General features: G+C 27.6%; 4 protein-coding genes and 1 long non-coding RNA gene across 8 annotated transcripts; 4 read left to right on the top strand and 1 right to left on the bottom strand.

The window, feature by feature from the left end:
* Positions 1–50: 50 nt before the first annotated feature.
* LOC100749765 (ubiquitin carboxyl-terminal hydrolase 46) lies at positions 51–4,471 on the bottom strand. 2 transcript variants are annotated; one of them, XM_012386235.2, is made up of 8 exons: positions 4,172–4,471; positions 3,729–3,809; positions 3,416–3,632; positions 2,487–2,567; positions 2,102–2,394; positions 1,896–2,033; positions 635–778; positions 51–542 (listed from the first exon to the last, which is right to left on the bottom strand). In XM_012386235.2, exons 1-8 carry the CDS (start codon positions 4,172–4,174, stop codon positions 435–437), a joined length of 1,065 nt encoding a protein of 354 aa, XP_012241658.1. In that variant the 5' UTR covers positions 4,175–4,471; the 3' UTR covers positions 51–434. The 2 variants fall into 2 exon arrangements, with proteins under 2 accessions (XP_012241658.1, XP_012241659.1); XM_012386236.2 differs by lacking the exon at positions 2,487–2,567.
* Positions 2,631–2,948, top strand: LOC112212919. Its single transcript, XR_002946776.2, has 2 exons — positions 2,631–2,677; positions 2,774–2,948. It is a non-coding gene; the product is annotated as an uncharacterized LOC112212919 (long non-coding RNA).
* Positions 4,472–4,551: 80 nt separating the features above from the next.
* LOC100743829 (condensin complex subunit 2) lies at positions 4,552–7,648 on the top strand. Of its 3 annotated transcripts, XM_012386232.3 has the most exons (3): positions 4,552–4,674; positions 4,753–4,839; positions 5,344–7,648. In XM_012386232.3, exons 2-3 carry the CDS (start codon positions 4,820–4,822, stop codon positions 7,433–7,435), a joined length of 2,112 nt encoding a protein of 703 aa, XP_012241655.1. In that variant the 5' UTR covers positions 4,552–4,674; positions 4,753–4,819; the 3' UTR covers positions 7,436–7,648. The 3 variants fall into 3 exon arrangements, with proteins under 3 accessions (XP_012241655.1, XP_024223727.1, XP_024223729.1); XM_024367959.2 differs by having other exon boundaries at positions 4,566–4,839; XM_024367961.2 differs by having other exon boundaries at positions 4,568–5,081.
* Positions 7,649–8,473: 825 nt separating this feature from the next.
* Positions 8,474–13,240, top strand: LOC100743591 (cysteine-rich hydrophobic domain-containing protein 2). The gene is made up of 4 exons (XM_003489881.4): positions 8,474–8,954; positions 9,297–9,507; positions 10,238–10,354; positions 10,678–13,240. Exons 1-4 carry the CDS (start codon positions 8,836–8,838, stop codon positions 10,726–10,728), a joined length of 498 nt encoding a protein of 165 aa, XP_003489929.1. The 5' UTR covers positions 8,474–8,835; the 3' UTR covers positions 10,729–13,240.
* A 797-nt stretch (positions 13,241–14,037) lies between these two features.
* Positions 14,038–16,355, top strand: LOC105680841 (probable G-protein coupled receptor 139). Its single transcript, XM_024367900.2, has 7 exons — positions 14,038–14,514; positions 14,618–14,808; positions 14,952–15,124; positions 15,198–15,414; positions 15,476–15,658; positions 15,730–15,913; positions 16,018–16,355. Exons 1-7 carry the CDS (start codon positions 14,414–14,416, stop codon positions 16,346–16,348), a joined length of 1,380 nt encoding a protein of 459 aa, XP_024223668.1. The 5' UTR covers positions 14,038–14,413; the 3' UTR covers positions 16,349–16,355.
* Positions 16,356–18,402: the final 2,047 nt, after the last annotated feature.

The raw sequence follows: 18,402 nt of genomic DNA, 5'->3' as shown, positions 1-18,402 counted from the left end.
CTTGCAATGAAAACTTTATATTAATCTACATGTGTAAAAATAGAATGCAATTTTTGTTAACAATGATTTTATTTTCAGTAATATATTTTTACATACATATAGAATTTATCGTTATCTTTAACTGAAACAAAATATTTTATGGACTAGTATTTTTTTCATCAGAATTAAAATACATAATTCTTCTGAGAATGAGTTGTTTTGTATCTACAAAGAAATCAATTTTCTTAGAGTTTTACATTAATTATTATGGTAGCCCAGGAAGCTAATCGTTTTTTATATATTTTACAAACAAGATATAATTGATTCTATACATATTTTACTTTATAAATAATCTAACATATAATATTTTTAATTTTATACATTGTACTTCCATAAAATACGAAATTATCGTATAGAATTTGTTTAATTTAATCACTATATATTTGTAGTAATTTCTAATTACAATCTATTGATTGGTAGAATAGGATATAGCCAGTTTCAGAACTTTTCTGAATATCTGATGTAAGTCCGTAAAAGTCTTCTATTGTAGATGCATCAATTTTCTAAAATGAAAATTTAGTAATATAAATATTTATATAAAGATAAATAATTCTTACATAATGTAAATACTTATAATGTAAATTATAAGACTTACATCAACCATATCATCATCAAAAAGTAACCAGAACCCATGGCTTTTTACTATTGAAATATAGTGTCCTCGGTTAGGCCCACTGCCACAATGTATCACAACTGCGACCAAATCATATAATCGATCCGGATTCACTGCATCATCACTCTATAAATTATTATATGCATAAAAATATAGATTAGAATGTTAGAAGGTTAAAATAAACAATCAAATATGTCGGGTTTACATTATAATTAGAGTTAGGGGCGTGAAACGAATCTTCGTTCGGACTACACGATGTCGTTATGCAATAGAGAAGATATTGACTAGTGCAAATACGATTATTATAGAATTAGACAAGTAACCGTGGTAATTAGATACTCGAGGAACTAGTGACAATGATTTTAGGTTCAATAACGAATCCGCGGTCAACGGGATGATAGATGAACATAAATCGGGTTCGACGGACCGAGTCACGATGCGAGCGCTTTGATTCTCGAATAGTTATTCGACGCTCGGACTTTCGAACTTAATTAACTTTTCTAATACTAGATTTTAACGGACAGAATGATGATGTGAACGGTTTGAACTGACTTTACACTTTAATTGACTTTACTCGATTTTCGACGGACAGCTTTCGTTCAGAAGGCGAGGGAAATTGGCGTTGCTGCTAATTGGTCAATCTCCATATCGGTGGTTAGAAAAAGATGCTAGCCGCCCTCGAGGGAAGGTTGCTAGTGGGAGACGTCGCTCGTGGAAAACTGGGACAAAGACTGTTTATCTGTTTGAAGGATTTTAGGTAATTAGATTTTAGTGTTTATAACGGCCCTTGGGTTAGCCGATCACGTATTGCGGAGACGCGTCGGCATCTGGTAAACATCATACCCGAAGAATAGGATCTGCGTGTGGCGAGCCACGGGACAGAAACTGTTGGAATGTTTCTGCGTGTGGCGAGCCACGGGCCAGACACCGTTGGAATGTTTACTGTCGCGTGCCGCTACAAATATTTCTTTTAAGGAGAGCTATAGGATTACTTCGTACCTTTGTTAGACAAAGCGTTCATCCCGTGACCGCGACCACGTTCGGCGACTGGCTGTCGCCTTGAGCCCAAGCTCACTATCACAAATCTCAAACAAATTCAATCGGATCGAAAGACGATAATTGTTTAATTACGCCTATGATAGAATCTAGATTACGGTGTTAGGGGATTATCCCGAAATTCCAAAGGGGAGGCTTCGATGTCCTTTCATCTCCGACAAATATATAACAATTGCAAACTACTTACCGTATTAAAGAGCCGGAGCTCTAGAGGAAAAACTACCCTGTGAGAAACTTTTATGTGACGATTATATTGCTCCACATATTTAAATCTCTTTAGATGCAATGCTAGTATCATTGGTAATTTTTTAACCCTCATCCGTTTCTAGAATAAAGGAGTATTGTTAAATTCCTTCCTAAATTTTATTAATTGTAAAACTTTCCTCCAAATACCTGAGCTTCTTGATAACTACTACAGTGATCACATTTGAATTTGTTGTCGCTACAAAGTGTCTCAGTATTTGAGAAACATCTGAGGCAGTGTGTGATTGAAGTATTTTGGTCTACATCAACTTGTAAATCAAAGAAATCCTCATCTTTGCTAGATACAGTCTCACAATTAAGGCAGCGTGTTTCTGATGTCAAAATTCCTTGAAATATTTCATGAACCCATGTAGGCTCTGGTGGTGAACCAGCATCACCTGCACCACATTTTCCTCCTGTTGGTTTGCTTTGACTTCTCTCTGCTGGAATATCAGACACATAAAATTAATATTGTAAGGATCTGCTATTATATACATGTACGTATGCATGTACATATGCAAAGAAATTTGCATACCTAAAATAATTTCATTTATGTGATTTATCAAAAAATTTAAAAATTCATGTGCATCCTGTTGCATATAATTATCAAATTCCTCTGTAAAAAATTATATACATACATTATAAGTAGCATGCATAAACAATTTAAATACTTAAATATTTTCTGATCAATTTCCTCCTAATGAACATTATTTTGGTCTAGTTAATGTAAGTATAATAAATTGTAGAAATATTTAAAAATTATAAAATTGTTTTTTATTCTCTGTATTAAAATTATTAATACTAATATTTATATTATTATAGTTTGGAAATACCTGTTATAGTAATTCTGTACTACAAGCTTTATATTTTTGTCGACCATTTAGAGAAAAAGTTCTAGAATACAAAGCTAGAAATAAGAGAACCAAGGAAACATTATTAACATGTTTAGCAGATTTGTTCTACAGTATTGCAACTCAAAAAAAGAAAGTTGGATCTATTGCTCCAAAAAAATTTATTGCCAGATTGAGAAAAGAGAAAGGTTAATATGAAGACATATTTCTAATATAAAAATTGATTTTGTAATTATAATGATATACAGGGTGGTTGGTAACTGGTGGTACAAGCGGAAAGGGGGTGATTCTACACAAAAAAAGAAGTCGAAAATATAGAATAAAAATTTTTCGTTCGAGGCTTTGTTTTCGAGAAAATCGACTTTGAATTTTCGCTCGGTACGCGTGCGGTACCTTATAACGGATCTCACTGTAGATCGTTGTCTCTATGGAAAAATTTAAAAAAAAGAAAAAAAGAAAGATTAAAAGAAAAAAATTTTTATTCTATATTTTCGACTTCTTTTTTTGTGTAGAATCACCCCCTTTCCGCTTGTACCACCAGTTACCAACCACCCTGTATATCATTATAATTACAAAATCAATTTTTATATTAGAAATATGTCTTCATATTAACCTTTCTCTTTTCTCAATCTGGCAATAAATTTTTTTGGAGCAATAGATCCAACTTTCTTTTTTTGAGTTGCAATACTGTAGAACAAATCTGCTAAACATGTTAATAATGTTTCCTTGGTTCTCTTATTTCTAGCTTTGTATTCTAGAACTTTTTCTCTAAATGGTCGACAAAAATATAAAGCTTGTAGTACAGAATTACTATAACAGGTATTTCCAAACTATAATAATATAAATATTAGTATTAATAATTTTAATACAGAGAATAAAAAACAATTTTATAATTTTTAAATATTTCTACAATTTATTATACTTACATTAACTAGACCAAAATAATGTTCATTAGGAGGAAATTGATCAGAGCCAATATCTTTCTCCAATTGTGATATATTTGTACCCTATAATAATTATAATATATAATACATAATCATAAAGAAGTGATAGTGATAATAGAAATTTGCAAACAAATGTTTTATAATTAACACATACATATACATAATATAATTTATAACACTGGCATGTAAATAAGCTCTGATGAAATTTCTTTAAATCCTAACATGATTTTAGAAATAAATTCCTAATTTTGTATAATTACAAGTTATTTCTTATTTTATTATGAAATTCATTTAAAAAAGATATAGTGTATGACAATTTAAAACGAATATAGATTAAGTATAACTGATGGTATTCATATTGATGTCACACAATGACACAAAGTTATTAAATATATTTATTGATTATAAAATTCATTTCAACTTACCATTTTATGATTTAATAACTGTTACTGACCACTGACAAGCAAACAGCATGGATTTTGATGACGGAACCTCCATGGTATTCTAATTTACAAATTTATTGTTTAAATTATTATAATTGCATAGTTGTCCACGTTTTTTTACGATAGAAATGAAAACAACAATATTTCTTATATATGTTCACGTGTGTTCTTCGACGTTTTCATTAATATATACTCTGAACGGTATTTGTCTCGAGTCTCGATTAAATTATTAGTTTTCACGAAATTATCAGAAGTTATTGATGCGTGCTCAAAAGCATTAAAAAAGGTATTGATGTTGATTTCTGAAAGCGGTTTTTCAACGAAAGATGTCTCTACATAGGAAATATATTCGGTTATTCGGCACTCTACAAACAATTACTTCATGATAAAATCTTCTGAATTTGATATCCGTGGTTTTATGATCGCTACTTTTGTAGTTATTTCGCGCCAATTTTTTTAGAATTTTCGAGAAATAACAGCTCAATATATTTTTATGATATATTGTATTTTGTATACGTATATTGTATTTAAATGATACACATAGAAATATTGTGTGTTTTCAGATATATTATGAAGTATGAGCTCATTTCATGTAACTATTAGCATCAACTTGAAGAAAGTAGAGCGTTGATGTTATACATATGTCGAACGTAATTGTATTACTAATTAAGCTTTTGAAACGTAATTGAACATTAAATAGAAAAAAGAATAAAATAAAACGTTATTAATTTGTGTGATGGTCTTCATCGAGCTGTTTTGTTTATAATTTTCAAAATACATGTTTTTTTAAACATGTCTCAATTTCATTATTATTCAATGTATAATTATGAAGAAAAAATGTTATTGACAATATACATATTTCTATTTTTATAATCATTGTAGAATGTCACAGGTAATATATGAACAAACATGTTCTTTTTATTATATGATCTTATAAATCATTTGAATATTCATAAGGAATATTCATGTATTTTTAAAAGTTTGGAAAATTGATAATTGTATATAATTTTGATTCATTTACTTACATAATTCAATCCATTTTTTATAAATCATTTTAAAGCTACATTTTTAAGTAAAACATCACAATTCATATAAAAAAATATATAAATATTAAAAGGAGTTATTTTATATACATTTTTCTATATTTATTGTAGGAATATGGATAAAGAAGTTCAGCTTAATATTCATAAAATTCCAAGCAGCAGGATGACAGCTTGTAAGGGTATAAATGTATTAATGGATTCTACTATACATTCCTCTCCATCTTCTTCTCCATTGCGACGGAAGTCTGTAGTTCCTCAAAAAATAAACAGTTTTGCTTTATCAGAAAATGATGATGAAGCAGAACGTTTGGCTCGTCGCCGAGAAATTACTGATACTGTATCATCCATTTCTACAAGTTTAAATGATAGAAGACGTTCTTTGGGACTTGGTTTTCTAGTGAATATGCCAGCTTCTCAAATGGCAGAACGTATATCACAGTGTATAAAACTTGGTACAGAGAATAAAATTAACACCAAAAATGCATTTAGCTTAGAAATGATTGATTTTATGACATATATGATTAAGAAAAAAGATGCCAACATGTCTAATTTGCAAGTAGCTAGTACATCTTTGGATGTAAGTACTAAAATCTATGGATATCGTGTTGATGGTGTACATATGGATATACTCAAAATGATTGGTGGACTGGAAAAACAAGACAAAGACAGTAAAAATCAAAATAATATGGAAAAAATGGATTGTCAAGAAGCAACAGAGAATAGCCAAGATAAACGAAAGCAAGAAAAGAGAAAGAAGAAAAAAAATAAACAAATAATATTTGCCACTGTAGAAGCTTTAAAAACGAATGTTGAAACTGAGAAACCTTCTTTAATAACTATGGAAGCAGATTTACAAACCACAGATATGTTGTATCAAGTGATGTTGCCAAACCATGCAAATTCCAAATTTTATCTACATCCTTATAATGATATTTTAATAGATACAATAAATAGCAAAGACTTGCAACATAAATATACACGGTGTGATATTCCAGAAATAAGAGATCTTTCAGACATGCAAATTGGTGCTCCTTTATTCTATTTTGATTTTCTTAGTTGGACGATAGATGAACCAAATGAGGTAATTCCAGAAGAAAATAATGGGAGCAAATTTCAATTTGATCTTGATGATAACTTAGTACATGACAATGAACATGTATCTACTGGTATGAATTATTTTGATATTGAAGTGACAGAAGAAGAAAATGTAGATAGATGTGCTATTATACCTAATCAGGTAGAAAATATTGTGGATTTTTGTAAAGTTTTAACTAATACAGTATCATCAAAAGTTTCAGAATATTCCTTTATTCAAAAAAGCTTAAATATACATTGGGCTGGTCCATCTCACTGGAAAGCAACTAATTTTAAAAAAACTTTATTTAGTAATAATTTTGAGAATCTATGTCGTCAAGCACAAGCAAAGAAGAAAAATAAGGAAATGGAGCTGTGTTATGATGATAAAACGATAGAAAACATGAATACTAAATTATTACCAAGTCAGTTAACTAAATTGCATACTAGAACTGTTAAAATAGAATGGAATGAAGAAATATTAACATTACCTCCAGATAAACATTATGATATTGTACAAGCTAGTAAATTATATCTTCATACAACAACACTTAAAAATTCAAGAAATGCAAATAATATGAATGTTATTACTTTATCTGATAACATAGAAAATTATAATTATATAAATGCAAATGATATATCAAGCCATTGTTCTAACAACCATAATGAGGAATATGAACAAAATGAAGAAAATGATACAGTTGATAATGATATACAATATGAAAATGAGGGTATATTTGGAATACAAATGCCTTTTACTGGAGACAATCTAGTTGCTATACCAAAACTCACAAATAAGTTGTCTATTGCTTATAGTGTACGTCCCAAAAAAGTTGACATGAGACAATTAAAATATGCTATTTGGAAATGTTTAAAAGATAATACAGAGAAGGATGTACAAGAAACAGAGAGTAGAAAAACGATGCAACAAGATAGAGATAACAAAATGAATAGTAGTAAATATTTTAGTGATATTTATAAAGTATTGCCAGATATATTAACTAAAACTAATATCGAAGCTTTAAGCTTTCCAATTTCGTTTGTATCTTTATTGCATTTAGCAAATGAAAAAACGTTAAAAATAAATTCTTCATATGACATGACAGATCTTATTATAGAGCAAGGATAAATATATTTATATAAAACTAAAAAAATTATAATATTTATAATTACGAGATTATAAAAAATGATATAAAATAAGAATTGAATATAAATTGAGAAGATTATGTAATTAACAATTAAATAATATCTTGCTCTGAATAAAATAGATATGTGTTAAATGTTGATTAAGTTTTATATTAATACAATATTGTCATAATGCGCAATAAATTTATTATATTTTCAACAAGCCTAGTACTTGATTATTTTCAATTTTATATTAATATTCTCCGAAATTCTTCTATTGAGTGACAATATTAAAAAAGTAATGTCAAAGGTAAGAAAGATTATATGTAAAGAATGAGGTTTATAAAACAGCATGTATTTAAATTTTAATAGTGCATGCAAAATTCCTGCAATATCATCTATTAGATATGTATTATAAATTGTCCAACGAGTTCAGTTCACGGTCATATAAACAGATCTGTATATTGCTATTAAGGTATCAAACGGGTGCCAACCCAATATTTGTGAAGCATCAAACGAGTACTGGTACGTTCATACGATGTCAAACGGTTATCGATACTCGATGGCTTCATGAAATTCAAACTGGTATCGATTCTTTGTGAAGTATTAAACAGGTTTTGATTTGATACAATATTGGTTTGGAATTACTTTAAGACTGTTGCATCTAAAAATGATACCAAATACGTAAAATTTCGAAACGTATCTTCTATTGAGTACTTTGGATGAATCGGATTGATTGAATATGATTAATAGCAGATTTCTATTTCCATGAATAGAATTACGATCAAATAAGCAAGTCTCAACATTCGCTAGGGGAAACTGTCACAAAATTGAGTCGTGACTGGTAAAAAATCAACATGCGAGGTTTTCCTATGTGCATGCGTGATATGCTATGTTTTAGACAGAGATAGAGATACTCTACTCATTTCTGTCTATCTCGCAGGAATGCTGACTTTGTTGACCTTCCATGTTGATTTTTTCTTTAACTAGACACGACTCAATTTTCGGACGGCTTTCCCTAGGCTTCAGTATATGAATGTCGTTTACCTAATCTACTAATAGAAGCCTGCGATATTAATTCATTTCTAGATTATAATGTTGGCAAACCTGAAATCGCATTGAATGAAAAATTGATGAGCTGTGGCCGCTGTGGGTATCTGCAGTGCGCGTTGTCTTGTGTTGTGAATGTTATTGTAAATAACTTTCAACTGAAAGCTTGCTGCTTGGCCTATTACTCCTAACCGTGAAAATGTTTACGCAGAACACTTAAAGTCAACGTGTATGCGTTGCAATTCCGTGTTAAATATACATGAAGAAGAGCTGCATTTCAATAGAATAGACGTCGTTCTGTCTTGACGATATAGTCGTGTTGCTCATAGAGCGGGAACCATTAAATATTGCACAATGGCAGATTTCGATGCAATTTATGAAGAAGAAGAAGAAAATGAACAAAATTTGGAGGAACAGTACGTGAAAATGGTGCCAGATCCTATAGTTATTCGCGGAGCTGGCAATATGACTGTGTAAGCAAATTTCTGTTATCCTTTATATTTTTTACATGCATAAACTCAGTATTTCATTTCAAGAACAAAGAAATCAAAGCTGTGAACTATTTTTGTACTGAGTGTGATTTTATCTGTATTTACGACAATCCTACTTTTGTATTAAAAATAATACAATTAAAAATATATAATGTAAGACATGATTGCAGGACATAAAATTCAATAAAATTTGTTTTTTATGATTTTCCTGTAATCTTATTTTTATAACAAAGAGCTCAAGCGGAATAATTTTTTGTGTCGTATAACTTGTGTAAATTACTTATAAGTGAATTAATATACTAAAATTATAAATATTTATTTTAGATTTGGACTTAGTAATCGTTTTGATTCAGAATTTCCAAATGGCTTGGTATCTCGTATTGCTCCAGAAGAATTTAAAGCAACTATTATGAGAATAAACAGTGTACTGAAAAAAACATTACCGGTTAATGTTAAGTGGTTATTTTGTGGTTGCGTTTGTTGTTGTTGTACATTAGGATGTTCTCTTTGGCCTGTTATTTGTTTGAGTAAAAGGGTAAATATTTAATCTTTGTAAAAAATATACTTGTTTTGTGTAAGTTTCTATCTATAATGAAATTTTGTAATAAAACATATGAGGGCGCTTGTAGAAAAAAGGCCTTATAATCCTTTAAAGTCCCTTTGTGGGACTGTTTTATGGGATATGTTTTAATTGCTTTGTTTATGTCTACAAACAATTGGAAGTTGGACTCAGATCACCTTCAAAAAGATAAAAAATATTCAGAAGTGAAGAAAAATAGAGAAAAACTTGAAGTGTTATTGCTAAAAGAGAGAAATTTATATAGATCGCTTAAAGATGGCATCATGGATAAATTACTATCATAAGGGCAATGTTGGCTAACTTTCACTAGCTAAAGATTTATCTAGTCTAAACTAATATACCTATATGAACCATTGCAATGAACATTTGAGTGAAAAGCACCCGCCCCCCCCCACACACACACCTTAATAAAAATTTATATTAAAAATGCGATATGTATTTATAAGAACTATTACATTTTTTTAAGTTTTTTCTCAATTTTTCTTTTTTGGATGGTTTTATTTTTTTGGAAATGATCTGGACTCAAATTCTCAGTCTTTTTAAATTAATTAAATTAAAGCAAATCCTATTAAAGTAGATGCTGAGACCCCTTTTCTGTAAATTAACCAATATATGAAATATAAAATGAGATATGTAATATATATATATATAATAATATAAACAATTTTTATCTTACTATTTATAGACACAACATTCTTTAAATAAATTATTAGAGTGGGAGAATAGTAGACTATATCACACACTTGGATTACATTGGAGATTAGCAAAACAAAGATGTGACACTTCATCCATGATGGAATATGTAAGTAAACATAAAGATAAATTAAAATTGTTATATTTTTATATTTCTTGTTTTAAGATTTAATCTTAATTATTTAATTTATATTACAATTAGTTTCTCTATTTAAATTCATAGAGATCAAATCTATTATTATATTATCCATTTCTTAAGGAAGGACACATATACACACAAATTTACTTTTTTGATTATGTGAATAGTTGAAAGCTTATTAGTATAAACAAGCTTGTACTTTTAGTTACATCATCGTCTGAACTAGTCTTAAGCATAAATCCAATATTTATGTATAAACACACACTTATTTGTTTTCACCTTCTATATTTCAGGTTCTTTTAATTGAATTTATTCCAAAGATACCCATATATAAACCTGACTAAAGAAAAGATCTGGATACTTGTATGACTTATGCACATAATAAATTAGTGCAACTCTAAGATGTAAAAAGCCAACAGCTTCTGGCTTAATTGTAAAATAAGAGAAATTAAGTGTCATTACAGAAGGCACTTGTGGGATGCTTATTTTTGTAAATATTATATGTAGGATTGCACAGTACAATAATGAGATATGAATGCGGATCAGTTATGTTATATTAGTCTTATTCCCTAACATCTATCTTAACAGGTACAAAATCACAACAATTTATGTACTCATCTTTTATAAAAAGAGATCGATCTGCTTTTGATTTTCAGTTATTTAGTGAAAAAGAATATTAGCAAATATTTATCAGTTTGCACAGAAAAAATTACAAATGGGATTATAAACGTATTTTAAAAGCACTGCTTGATATCTAGTTTACTAGTCATTAAAACGTAACTATTTTGAACAATTTTTGTTATCTTGTTAATAATTTTTTAAAACCTACATTTCAATTAGATATTAAGCTTTCAGGTAAGAAATTAATCTGATATAGTACAACGAATAGTTTACAAAGTATTTGTGATTCAAGGGTGAGAAATAACTATCACATAGCCCTTATACTATTAAAAAATACAAAATACAGATACTCGTTTGTACATATTAATGTATACAATATAAAAACTTGTTTTGTCTATAGGTTGATTTCTTACCAAGGTGATATTAGAGAATACGATACATACAAATATGTGTCTGTTTTACTTTTTGACATGAATTTAATATAATTTAAGATGGTAAACATATTGTTACTATCAAGAGATGATGATATTATCTTCAATCGAAATATAAGTCTTTCTACGTATAACGTGGGATAATCTATTTTGCATTAGAAAAAAAGGAAGAATTAATTTTTTTGATTATTCATAGCCAGTTTTACAGAGAATGACTGGTTTTGAAAAAATAAAAATACAATCACTGTACAGTATTAAAATTCATTCAATTATCAATCATTACATTGTTTACTTAAAATTTTAATGAATGTTTTTGTTCTGTAATATTGTATATCACATTATATGGTTCTGTACAGGCACTTCTCTATATAGAAACTCTATTTTATAAGCGAAAATTTTCGTTGATACATAAGAAATAAAAATAAGCTCTGGATATAGATATAATGAAGTATAGAAAAATTGTAGAAAAATGGATAGGACATATGTTAGAAATTTGGAAAGCATTAGAAGTATTTTTCTTTCTATTCAGTGGCTGTGATTGAGAATACAAGACTAGTTTTCAACTTAAACATATATCCTACATATGTCTCAAAAATCACATACATCTGAGTTTCTAGCTTAATAAACACAATAAATATCTTTCTAAGGGATGTACTTAATTTGCAAAATTATCAATTATGATGCTTCACATTATAACAGTAATTTAGTATCTGTACAATAATTCATGTGAACACCAGTTTGGGAACATAATTTTTGACTTACTAATAAATAAATATAATGATTATTTCATTGAATATTATGAAACAGTAGAAGCTGTATTAGTTAACAATATTATTCCATTCCAAATTATGTGAGTTATGTAAATTGTTGATACTTCACTTGAGATGTACTGTGCAATGGAACCATGAATGTAAATATCCTTGATGTTTTGTGTGTTTAAAAAATATAATTAATGTAGAATTGTGCAGAATTGATAACTGTAACAGTCAACATGCTTTTACACTGTACATTAGTAATTTATATGTTTGTAATTATCAATGCTTATTCATTCGTTTTACTCCTTCTTTCCCCTTTTTTATTTGGATAGTGCAAGTATTTCTTAATGTTTGCAAGTATATGAACTTAAATGTTCTAAAATCTGTGTTTTGATAAACAAAACATTGAAAAATTGTTTACAAATAAAGAGATATAGATTTATTTTTTCATTAATTGACGTTACTGTATTTAATAACTCAATGGAAATTAAAAACTGCATTTTTATTTTCTTCACACAAACACATATAAGTGGAATGCATAGTTAATTTCTTGAGTTGTACTTTTTTGTAGATAAATTGTATTGCATATATTTACATATGTGATTGTAAATATGTTAAGGAACTTACATATTTAAAAAGTAAAATGCTATAAATAATTAATAATTTTAAGGAGGAGAATTCCATAATGAAGAAATAATAAAATTGTTTTGAAAAGTACATTGGATTTGACGAATTTACTAGTACATGAAGAAAAACATTATTGTTAAAAAGAAATTATTCCTTGAAATATAGGTGAACTTATTTACATATTGGTATTATCATAGACGATAGAAAGGATTGATGTGAAAAAGACAGAAGAATATCAGATATGAAGCCAATTTATATAATATTCTTAGGCAGATACAAAATTTATGAAACGAAGGGGATATATTTTTGATAGGCAGAACAAATGATTAAAAGTAATGTCTCTAGGAATGTAATGTCATCTTTGTTGTATTTACCATAGTACATTAAGTGTGTTTCATAAGAATGTAATAAAGAAATTTTTAGAAAATTGTTGAAAACAAATAGAATTTTATTTATTGAACCTAATGAAATAAGTTTTCAAAGAAGTATAGAATACATAGAAACGCTAGGAAGCTTGTTATGAATAATATATATGATTTATAAAATATATGATTTATTACTATTACAACAAAAGAAAAACAGTGTTCAATGTTTTTACAAAAATTACTATCAGTCTACCATAATTTTAATGTGCCTTTCTGTTGTGGATTATCTGAATTCTATATGTATACACTATATACAGAAAATATATCGCAAATTATATTTCCATAAAATGATGATAATTACAACCCAACAAATATATCTAATTATTAAAATAAAAATTCTCATTAACTAACTCTGTCTTTTGTATATCAATATGTATTAAATTTTTCATTATATTAATTTTACATTTAACTACTGCCTATAACTTAAATTAATAAATAAAACTACAACTTAAAAAATAAACTATTATTTAGACCTTTATTAAAAATTCTTTATTAATAATTCGTTGATAAAAAAATAAAAATTCTTTTAGTGTATATCAGATATTTTTTAGCTCTGTTAAAGGAATTTTCTTTCAAATATTATTATTTTTTTATAACAAATACATTATTTTACAATATTTAATTTTCTGTATAAGAAACCTTTTCTTATATGTATAATAATATTAATTTCTTTCATTTTATCATATTATTGTGACTATAGTTTAAAAAAGGAACATGTCAGAAAGTTAAAAAAAGTATACATATATACATATATATTATACAAACTCTTATTATTGGATATGTAGATCTGTATTTAAGTGTACACAAAATGCAGGTCTGCTTCTAGTCATATATAAGTCTTATAAGCTGTTATCTGCATTGAAATGATATTTGCTAAGAATAATTCTATGTTATGATAATTGACGACAGGTGCCTTTGCAGATCTTAATGAGAAGTAAGACATCATTATTAGTCATGGTAGTGAAAAGGTGTTTGACAGAAGGTGGTATATAAATTTTAAGTAAAAACATATTTTTTGAGGCTTTCACGGACTAAATTATCACAATTAATACTTAACAACATATTATTTGTAATATATATTCATCATTAAAATATGTAAAATATATATTTTTAGATATTACAGCATAAAATTTTGTTGTATCTTCATAAAGTACATGTATATGTATACAAATGGTTTCACTTACCAATATAAATCTGCAATCCATGTTAATGTTAAATGTATTGCTACAATCAATAGAGTCTACTGAAATTTCAGTAAAAGATGAAGTCAGGTGAGAATTTTATAAAAATTGTGAAATGTAATTAATTAAAAATATAATTAATAAATAAAGATTATTGTATGTTTCCATCTACATGTTTATATTTGTTATATAGTTCTTACATTAAAGGAAATTTAACATGCCCATTACCGATAACAACTTTGGATTTTCTCTACAATTTTTCACAATCCGATTTAGAAATTGTATGGCCTTGTGAAATCCGTTTTTACTGGTTATCATTACAACCATTTGTTAAATTTGTACGCTTTTTACTTGGCTACGTAACACCATTTATTATAATGCTCGGTGAGTAAAAAAAAAGAGAATAGTTTTCCATCTTACTATTATATGATAATTTGCAACTTTATATATATATATATATATATATATATATATATAAAGTTAATATGATTTATTGTACTGTAATAAATAATTTATTTTTCATATAGGTGTAATGTTAAATACTATTTCTTTTGTAATATTAAGTACACCTATACTTTGTGAATCAAATTTGTCACTTTATTTAAAGGCACTTGCCTTATCTGATAATGGAGCATTAGTATTTAATTATGCTGTAGGTATTGCAAAGTCACATTTTATATTTGTTAATAATCTTTTCATGGTAAGCAATTATATTAGATAATTACATATATCTTACGCATATAATTAGAAACTCAAGTTTATCATTTTTTTAGGCTAGTAGATTTCTATGCAGTTTGAATTCTATTACTATGGAATTCTTTCAATTTACATCTACTTGGCTAGTTGTAGTTCTCACATGGACACGAGTATTTGCTATAATGTTTCCTTTTGGAATATATGGTCATTATAACAATTCTTCGGGAACAATAACTATTACTATTTTGATATGTGTCAGCTTTATAATATCATTAACAAAATTGTATTCAGGAGGTAAAAATTCAAATTTCAGTACAATGTGTTATGTCAGAAATGTATTTCACTTAATTTACAGGCTATGAAACAGACAGTGTTTTTGAATTTATACCATGCCAAAAGAAAATAAAACCATGGGGTAGTGCTATGTATTTTTATATTGCATTATCAACTTGGTTACCTTTACTTTTTATATTTATTGGAAATATTTTACTGATCATACTCATGAAAAAAACTGAAAAAATTCACTGTCAGTTAACTCGTAAGTAAATTATTTAAGTAGATTTGTGTAATTAAAGAAAAACGAATACATTTCATGACGTTATTTCTTAGAAAATTTCAGACATAAAACAAACAAAGTACATCATACTTTTAGAATATTATTTGTAGTATCAACTGTTTATTTAGTATTACTATTACCCCTTGGTATAGTTGAAACTTTGGAACTTTATTGGGATGTCATTTTGATTAAATTTCCCGGTACTGAGATGAAAAGAAAAGCGGAATATATACACTGGTATAGATTTTAGAATATGCGTATAATATATGCTTGCTCATTATTGCGTATGCGTTTAATATAATTGATAACTTTGTATCTTACAATTATTAATTATTTTTCAGGTTAAAAGAAAAAATGTTATTAAAGTGGTGCCGCGGTTTATGCTTTCATATATATCATTGGAATTTTGCAATTAATTTCTTTTTATATTGTCTGACAGGCGAAAAATTTAGAAACATAGTCATACAGACATTAAAACGATATAAAATTGTAATCTTTTCAATCTTTTCTAAACATATCAACAAATGTATATTGTGTTCAAAATATCCTACACATTTAAAACCCGCACAGTCTCCGAACGTATTACTAATAAGAGCTATCACGCTTGGTGAACATCCTACCTCTGGAAGTGTTTCTGCGCAAAATAATAGTACCACTATTGCAAACACTTAATGTAAAGAATATATAAATCAAATTTATAAAGACTGTTAGCATTAAACATTGCAAAAATGTTTGTATATCCACATATTTTTATTGAATATGTACACTGTTATATATTTCATGTCAAATTTTATCACTTTACTTATATCACTTTTGGTAGGAGTATTTTTCCTTGTTTATATTTTCACTAATTTTATTACATATTTTCATAATTTACAAAACTTGAATTTTCTATTACATATTTCTAGAAAGTATATCATATTATTAATATTATGTATCACATTAAATAATTTATTTTACACACATGATAAAAATGATGTATGTTCTTCTAAAAGAGATCACAATGACCAATCGATACGAAATTTGAGAGAGAGAGAGAGAGAGAGAGAGAGCACGAGCGAGAGAGAAGGGGAGGGATGGATCTCAAATTTAAAATTTTAGCTGTGGCTATTTATTAGTTTTTGAGTTATTAATAAAAGCTTCCGATACTATATATTGAATGGTGTTTATATAGATGTTACTAATTATTAATCAACCGTCTTCGCTGATAGTTGTTCTCTGGTACCTATCCTCAATTGTCGAATAGCCGATGATGCAATAGCGATATCACTTCAGTATCTATACGGTGTCCCCCGTAAAATAGGTTATTGTAGCTTCAGTTGTCCAAAGGATGTTTTATTTTCTATTTAATTATTTTTTGAACCGATTAAGCAATTAAACACTAGCCGGCCGCTGTAAGGCGACAGGATATCTTTATATATAGTTTGACAACTAAGGTTGATCGCTGGTTATGTAGTACACACACGACACGTAAACACGCACACACACGGTATATTAACCCGACATTTTACGACCACGGAGATTAAAACGTAACTTAGTCTAAAAACAGCGAACGGATTTTAGGTAGGACACCGTATACATACTGAGGTCGATATCGCTGTTGCGTTATCAGCTACTTGACAATCAGCACTCGACATTCGACGACGACTATTACAGCGAAAACAGTTGCTATATATATGTATAGCATCGAAAGTCTTTTTATCAATATTTCGGAAACGAATAAATATAAATAAATAAATAAAAATTTTTAAATAAGATCTACATCCCCTTCCCTCCCTCAATCCCTTCCAAATTTCATGTCGATCAACCACTGATTTCTTTCAGAACTAGAGCCAAAATAATTACTAATGCAACCGAATATCACATTGTATATGCTAAAATAAGTTTAGAAACTAGAATTTTCTACATTATGTTCATAAGAATGAAGATATAACAAACTATAATTATTATAATTCTGTTTGTTTAAATTCATTTTATAATTCGGATATCTGGCTCCAATATAAATTATAAAATTGATAAAATTATTGCTTGCTAATACTGCAATTGAAATCTTCTACGAAATTTCCAAAAATTTTAAAATAATTTACTACATATTACAACTGAAGAACATCTATTTATATGCACACACGTTTTAGAATATATATCTTCTTTTTTTAATTACTAAAATATGCACAAATTTGGTTTGCAAATATGTTTCATTGTAATAAATGTGTAATTAAGTATTTACATTACTATATGCGATATTTAACTATAATGAATAATTTAAATTTGACATACTCAGATTCTATATATATGCTCAGTATATGTGTAGTATATGGATATTGCATATTCATATACTAAACATAAATCGAAATATAATTTAAATACATATTATAAAATACAATTTGATATATATAACATATTTAAGTATGAAGTTAACATACACATGTATATCAATAGAAAAATTGTTGTTACCTTTTTATTACATTTACTAATTAATATGTAATTTTGATCATTCTAACATAGTATAGGATACGTTAAACAGAATAATCGTTGAAACAATAATAGTGAAACATTACAGGTTTAATTATAATCCTGCATTAAATCTAGTAAGTTTTAAATATTTTATGTACATATGAAAAAATATAATTATTCGTTTTACATGTTAATTATATTATGTTGCATATTGTATAAATATTTATTTGTAATTATTATTTATTAAACAAATATATTAACTTATTAAATTT

The sequence above is a fragment of the Bombus impatiens genome, unplaced genomic scaffold (assembly GCF_000188095.3).
Source record: "Bombus impatiens unplaced genomic scaffold, BIMP_2.2 scf_0377, whole genome shotgun sequence".
In the NCBI taxonomy this organism is placed as follows: domain Eukaryota; kingdom Metazoa; phylum Arthropoda; class Insecta; order Hymenoptera; family Apidae; genus Bombus; species Bombus impatiens.
Note: the sequence above shows the minus strand (reverse complement) of the source record. Positions and strands in the feature narration are given on the sequence as shown.